The 8,036-nt window shown below is 35.6% G+C and overlaps 1 protein-coding gene across 1 annotated transcript in view; it reads left to right on the top strand.

The window, feature by feature from the left end:
• The first annotated feature begins 4,281 nt into the window (after positions 1 to 4,281).
• The window catches only part of LOC106882853 (sarcoplasmic reticulum histidine-rich calcium-binding protein), a 21,038-nt gene continuing 17,283 nt past the window's right edge, over positions 4,282 to 8,036 (top strand). Inside the window, exon 1 of the mRNA XM_014933656.2 lies at positions 4,282 to 4,562. Coding sequence (XP_014789142.1) covers positions 4,377 to 4,562 — 186 coding nt within the window. The 5' untranslated portion in view covers positions 4,282 to 4,376. The remainder of the gene's footprint in view (positions 4,563 to 8,036) is intronic.

Below are 8,036 nucleotides of genomic sequence, written 5' to 3'. Positions count from 1 at the left end.
TGGGTAGGAGACGCATGTCTGCCAAGTTTGTGCCAAACTGCTTTCAGCAGACCAAAAGGACACTCGCATTTAAGTTGCACAAGATCTCCTTGATTGTGCCGAGAACAATGAAAAATTTTTGAAAACTTTGCATAGGCTTCTGAGCAGCTACCATCAATCTTTTGGCAAAATTTGATGCAGATTTTCTGCTCAACTTTCTCTGTCAAGGTCAATGCAACGATCACATGCTACACACATTCCTTCCAAGCATTGCTGTAAATAGCAGAAGACAGCTGGAACATTAAAACTTAGTGCACATTCACAGCAAAGTTCAAGGTCAATCTGTGCCAAGCAGCTTTACTCTGCATGCTTTAGCTTCGTTACTATGGTAGCAGTCCGGATAGTTATTGATCAGGCCATGTACATGAGTTTCTTAGCTGGAGAGAGAAAGAAAGAGACAGTGAAAGTGTACATTCAAGGTTAAAGGTGAACATGAGATAGAGGAACATAAAATGTGGGTCAGTAGGTAAGTGTGCTGCAGTTTGAAAAGAGTTATTATCATTAATCAAAAGCGTGTGTAAAAGTTACTGTGAAGAATATAAAAGGAAACGGAAACTAGAAAATAGCATAGACAGAACGAAAAATAAATGAATAAATAATAATATATACACCAAAACATACTACAGTTAAAAAAAAACCCAAAAAGCTATTCCTGTTTTAGTGCATAATCTAAATATATATATGTGTGTGTATGTGTGACATAGCTACAATGCCTTACAAGTAACTGTATGTACTGAAGTATTTTTAATTTATTGCCCATTATGTGAATTCAGTAAGTTGCTAATTCCAGTCAATGTTATAGTTAACAATAAAATTCCTGTAGCTTTATTTATTACTACATAAGTATATTTAGAGGCGATTCTCTTGTGTCTTTCATTCTAAAGTGAATGATGTGAATATTAGTACTCCACCTGTGACCGTCCCATTTATGTAGATGATGTATCTAGGACTTCATTATCATATCATCATCATCATCATCATCATCATTTAACGTCCGCTTTCCATGCTAGCATGGGTTGGACGATTTGACTGAGGACTGGTGCAACCGGATGGCTACACCAGGCTCCAATCTAATTGGCAGAGTTTCTACAGCTGGATGCCCTTCCTAACGCCAACCACTCAGAGTGTAGTGGGTGCTTTTACGTGTCTTTTTTTTTTAAGATAGTAAGGTATGGTTTTAAAGGAGATTTGGTGCTATCTATGGCAGAACAAGGCATGTAGATGCTTTCTCATTGGTTTGTTGTTGTTGTTGCTGCTGCTGCTGTTGTTGTTGTTGGTGGTGGTGGTGGTTACAATGGAGCAATTTGTAAACTCCCATCAAATTTCAACTGCAAACTGGTTTCATGTCAGTTCACTTATGAGCAATATATTAATGTTACAAGGCTACATTTTTCTCTCCCTTAAAAAATATGAAGCCTTGAACTTTGTAATAAAATGAAAAAAAAAAAACAAAAAACATTTGAAAACATTCAATTTAAAATAAATGCCAAAATCTTCCCATGGCATTATTCAGAATTTTCTTACAAGGAAACTGTCAGTAACAACAGTGTAAAACTTTGTAGGTGCTTGAATTGGAATCAACCCAGTATATAACTGGTACTGAAAATTTAGATAATTTAATATAATAATTATATATATAACATGTATGTTCATGATACAGATATAATACAAAACCACATTAAAATACAAATCCAAAACTGAAGAAAATACAAACACGAATGAGAAAAGAAAAAGAAAGAACTCAATTCAACAGTAAGTGCTTTATTTAGTCACATACTACAAGGTTCAACGGAACCTACTGAAGCCAGCCAACATGCTCGTGGCATTACCATGGCTAAGGCACTGGAATAGCCAAGGCCAAGGCACTGGAATAGCCAAGCGCTGGTACTTATTTTTATAGAACCTGCAAAAACCAAAATAAAAGAAGGAAAAAGAGAATGAAAGGTTAAGCTAGTCTTTGTGGGATATGGCATTGGAATACAGTGAGGAAACTGAAGATCATTATCTATCATTCCTAACATAATGCCTCTGTGTATAGTTCATTGACCTACTGCAAAAGGTAGCAAAATTTCTCTCAAATCACATCCAACAGGCTTCAAAAACAAAAGCTACATTGAATATAACAGTCCTAAATACACCAGGTGGTGAGTGTGCAGAGTCATTAGAGGGTCAGATAGAATGACTTGTAGTATTCATTCCAATGCTCTGCTCTGAGTTCAAATCTTGCTAAAATCAACTTTGCCTTTCATCCATTCAGAGTTAATAAAGAAAGTACTCCTCTAAGGCAATGGATTTGTGAAATTGGAAAAGTATCAAACAGGATATCTAGTACTTTCCTTTTATGCAAACTGCTGTCTCCTCCCACAGCAGAATACATATTAACATGAGATAGTTGTTGCTATGGTATGAATCTATGTTATTGGACATAACTTATGTTAGTTTTATCAGCCATACATGTTGGCTTAGGGTATTAATTTGGAAGAGGATATTAATCTTGACGTTTTTCTTCTCCTAGATTGATTGCTTTCACCTCAGTTAACGACCTCAATCTGCCCTTACAAAACTCTATTTAACCCATAGATAGGGTTCTGACAGGTACTACGATTCCAAGTCAGAATGGACCAGTAAGTAATGGTAATTAAGGGATGGCTCCATGCTCCCCACAGCTCCAGAACTTCCAACTGGAGTCTCACCACTGAATACAGTTTCATATTATCAACAGCCAATTTCTATTTTTTTAATACAAAAGTATTAATAAATAGGCACAGGCATAGCTGTGTGGTAAAAAGCTTGCTTCCCAGCCACATGGTTCTGGGTTCAGTCCCACTGCATGGAACCTTGAGCAAGTGTCTTCTACTATAGCCTCAGGCTGACCAAAGCCTTGTGAGTGGATTTGGTAAACAGAAACTGAATGAATCCCATTATATATATATATATGTATATAATAATAATTCTAGGTATGAAATTTCTAACAATTATGAACCTCTAAATAACAAAAATAAATTTATTCTTGTTCATCAATAAAGGAAGCACCCAAGTGGTCACAGAGCCTGCAAGATATAGCAGTAGATTACACCTACCATCTTGAACAAGGAATATTGGATAATGTAGCATTAGATATACTATTGTAGTGAAGTGCAGAATTGGAATTGTATTAGCTCAGTAATGAGAGATAGGCCACACCAGATCGGCCAATGTCAGCCTATGGGTCAGCACATAATATTTCAGCTGTAATCATTCAAATGTATGATTTCAAGTGGAATTTTCCATAACTTTCTACAAACGCTTGCTTATAAATCAAGTTGTGTACCAGAATCAAAAGAGAGAGGTATAAGCAGTTAGTGAGAAGACAGGTTCTTTTGGTTTCTGCTCGATCCTGGGTTAAATAGAATCATTTGTCTGCCATGAACGTATAATTTTCCCACCTCTCACAACATGAATAAGTACTAGTTTAATACTTAGCCACAAACACATCATATATTTATGATTCCGTACTGGCAAACAATGATACAACCTCAAGCAAGTAAGCATTGTAAATATAGAAAAGCTTATGTCCAAATGAACAGACTTATCAAAAATTTAAAATGGACTTGGATGTATTTAGGAAACCGCACACAGCGAAATTCAACCCAACAAATCATTCAACCCCCAGCTAACCAAAATCCCTCCAAACCATATCTGAAAATATAGCATGATGGTCATGGCTAGAGAGCCATTAATCATAGGTTTGATCACTCAGATTGACCTGGGATTAAAGAACAAGAACAGCGATTGATGGCAGTATTCTACCATGGCCGTGACTGTAACAAACTAAAGCTCTATAGAACATTAATTACTCAGGTAAGAAGCCTTCCATCATTACCAATATCTTTTAACTGGCCTCATTCAGATATCTAGCTAATTAATTTCCGGTTTTCATCCAAGTCTGCCATTCATAACAAGCAGCGAAATTTAGGGGAATCCCATGTGGAAATTATTTTTATCACACTATTTTTGCTAAATTTATTTTTGGAGGAGGCTACCGCTAATTTTATACAATAAATTGTGTTGCATACCAGACTACATTTTTCTTATATGTAGACGGGACTAGAAAAACAAAAAAGAGGTTAAGAAAGACTAGCTAAATAGTTATTTTCAAATCTACTATGATTAACATAAAATCGCTTGAGTCAGCTCGGCGAGGTGCCAGATAGCAGCCAATCGAAACAACCCACGTTAACTGGCACTGGTTAAACACTTGAACAAGCATTGCAGTGAAGCGCTGACAAAAAACAAAAAGAGGGAGATAACCCCGTACTACTACACAGTTGTCAGTTGCCGAGGAACATTCTGAAAGCATGTTGTCCCGCAATCTTCTCGCAGGTTTCTTGTTTCTGGTTTGTTTATTAAATCTAATTAAAGCCGAAGCTGATGTGAAAGAACAGAGTTCAGAGGCAAAAGATACAGAGGAAAAAGTTCAAGTAGACGAGGAAAAAATTGAATATGCTCGGGGTTCAGTTTGCGGCTACTGTGAATATTGTAAGGTAGGTGCGAACCAGCATCGATAAACTCCTTTCTTCACTTCGTTATATCTATCTATCTATCTATCCTATCTCGACAGGTTTTATCAAATAAACTATCTGTCTATCCTATCTCGACAGGTTTTATCAAATAAACTATCTGTCTATCCTATCTCGACAGGTTTTATCAATGAGTCGAGATTAGATTTATTTTAGTTTTGATGTTTCTCTAGTCCAAACATCGATCTCAACCTCACCGAATTCCTTCAACCTGTCACTGATCCCATTTCATTGATTCTCTGTAAATTCCGGAACTTCTTGGAAGTCGACACTGCAAGTCTTATCCGAACATAAAATGCGATTTACCTAAAACTGTGCAACATTACTTAATGATATCATGCCTTATTATTTATATAAGAATTTATAATTTTATTTCTCAACAAACTTAACTGATAACTTGATATTTTGCCCCCGAATACCATTCTGTATATAAGAACTGGTTATGCATGGGGAACAACTTTTCGGTTAAAATTTATTGAAATCACGACTGTGTTTTAATTTTTTTTCTTTAAAAACTTAACTGTCCGGACAAACTATAAAGACTCGAGATATACGCAAAAAAAAATGGATTAAAAGCAGATAAAATTAGAACAGTTATGTTTTCAATATAACGAATTGGTCAATCCATTCATTTGAGATTTTGGAAATGGCGATAACGGTTGAGAACGCCTCTGTTGTTGTCTGTATTTTATTTAGTTTAATACAGCTATCTCTTGTGTTCAAATTCCGCCATCATCAATTTTGTACCGATGAAATAATTTACCAATAATATCTTGCAGTCGATGGAATAACTACAAGTCATACTATTTTAATCGATAAAAGTACCAATAATATACCGCTGGATCAATGAAATTAAGCACCTCTAATATTGCAGTCTTTTCTGTCGATCAATTTGTTTATGTGCCTAGTATAAAGAAAAAAGCCAGAAACCCCATAAAATCTATATATTTGAATATGTTACAAAATGCTGTAGATCTCCTTATTCCGTTGATAAATTCTACCATGTTCCTCGTTTCTAAATTCCTTTTGTAAATGTCAATATCTGAGCACTTGGCCTTTTATCAATCTCTCTGCGAATCTTGAAATTCCTCAACATTTAAGCTTTCAGGCTTGTAAATTTCACCTATAAATTCCTTTAGATCCCTATGAATCTTCCCATGCCTCTTTATAAACTTCATCTTATTACATACAGATCCCCTTATCTAATCTAATCTCGCTATAAATCTTGTTACCAGCTCTCACAAAAAATCCGGTAATCTACTTTTCAAACTAGATTTGAATGTGACGCTCCTTAAAATAATTGGAAACAATCTGTAACGACTTCAATCGGTTATTTTTCACATGTGTGCACAAGATAAGGAAGAATGTCAAACAATATTTACAAGTTTACTTAAGCTGTCATAACATATATGTATACACATACATATATTCATTTAACATATTTAATCTATTGATGTCCCTATACTTCCTACTCATTTTTTTATTCGTTTCAATTAACGTTGGCAGTTGTTAAATTACTTTGCGTGTATGTGTGTGTTCTAAATAAATTCCTATAGACACGGGATGTTTTATGCATTACGTTATGTAAGTGATGATGATGATGGTGGTGGTGTCTAGTTATGATAATAATAATCGTCACGGCGGTGATTGTGATGACAACGATCATCATCGATATTGACTTTTTGGTTGTTCCTGGGTGAACGCCGCAGTGCAGAAGAAAGACGCACTCTTCGAACTATGCCAGCGACCTAATTTCGACCACCGATTACGGAACACAATATTTCTATTCACAGGCGTTGAGACGTCATGTAGGACAATCAACCTATTTCCATACCCTTCATTCACTCTTAAACTTTAAGAAACTAATATGATTGTCTTACATTGTTTAGTTATCGCCTTTTTGCGTTTTAAGTTCAAATCCCGACGAGGCCAACTTTGATTTCCACCTAATACTGGTCAAGTACTGTGGTTGATTATAATTGAATTTACCCCTTCGGATCGAGACCTTGTGTCCGTTAGAAATCAATGTTATCGCTATTTCTATTTGCGTTGGTTTCAAATTCCGCCAATATTGACTTAGCCTTGAATCTTTACTTGAGTCTATAAAATGAGTACCAGTATCGCTTTGATCGATTACCCTCTACCTCAAGAAGTTGTGATCAAGTTAGAAGTCATTATTTGTCAGCTAGACTCTTGCTCATAAGAAATAATCCGAATCAATGATTTTCAACTGGGACCCATATAAGATTTTATTGTTAAAATTTATGTGTTGTAGATTGGTTATACTTTTACAAAACACACTGTCCCAGCATGGCTGCAGTCTATTGACTGAAACAAGCAAATAAGTAAATAATAAAACAAATAAGAATATTTCTTTAATACAATTCCTGATAATATTTAATTATAAAAACATAGTAAGATCTTTTTACATACAGTGAATAGCTGTGAGGGTCCAATAGTGTAAAATAGGAATCAAAGAGGTCTGTAGGCAAAAAACAAAAAATGGTTGAGAACCATTGATCTACATGATTTCTGTCCATTTCTGATTTATGCACTCACCAAACCCTTACATGCAGTGTGATGTACAGCACAATACTGCAATGTGATCAAAACATGTGGGATAATATTGGCTTCAACATAGCTTTCAACCATCTTTCAACAGTTCATTGATTTATGTGTGGGGAGAGAGAGCTTACTGCTGTCATCTCTGTCTTTAACATTACCCCATTCCACCACCCAAAAAGACTTCCAATATTAGACAAGGGTTGGAGAGAATGAATTCATATTATCTAATCAAGTAGCTATTGCCTCTTGCAAAAGAAATTCTTTGAGCAAATATAACTAGTTTAAGTAGAAATTATCAAGGCGCTGGCATAGCTGTATGGTAAAAAGTTTACCTTCCAACCACATGGTTCCAGATTCAGTCCTACTGCATGGCAACTTGGGAAAGTGTCTTCTGCTATAGTTTTCGGCCGACTAAAGCCTTGTGAGTGGATTTGATAGAAGGGAAACTGGAAAAAACCTGTCATATATATATCGTCATCATCATCATTTAGCATCTGCCTTCCATGCTGGCATGGGTTGGACTATATATGTATATATATGATGATGCTTCATCTTGACAGATGAAAGCCATCCCATCAACACACACACCACACCCCATGACACAGCACAATCCCTCTGTTGATGAGCCCATAGATGACTTTTAAGACCAGCTGCTGACTGACAGGGTTTAAAACACAAGTGACAGATATTATTAAAGTTTCTTCTACATCTTTGCCCTTTGGAATCTGATTCTGAAGAAATGTTTTTGTGAACTAGCATGTCTTTTAAGTTCAGATATTGCCTTACAAATTTTGTGACGTATGACACAAGTGTGTGTGTGTCTGTATATATATATTGACACAATTGTGTGTATATATACATATATATATATAT

This window comes from Octopus bimaculoides, chromosome 11, assembly GCF_001194135.2.
Source record: "Octopus bimaculoides isolate UCB-OBI-ISO-001 chromosome 11, ASM119413v2, whole genome shotgun sequence".
Taxonomy (NCBI): domain Eukaryota; kingdom Metazoa; phylum Mollusca; class Cephalopoda; order Octopoda; family Octopodidae; genus Octopus; species Octopus bimaculoides.
The sequence above is the reverse complement of the archived record's forward strand: the minus strand, read 5'-3'. Positions and strand labels throughout refer to the sequence as shown.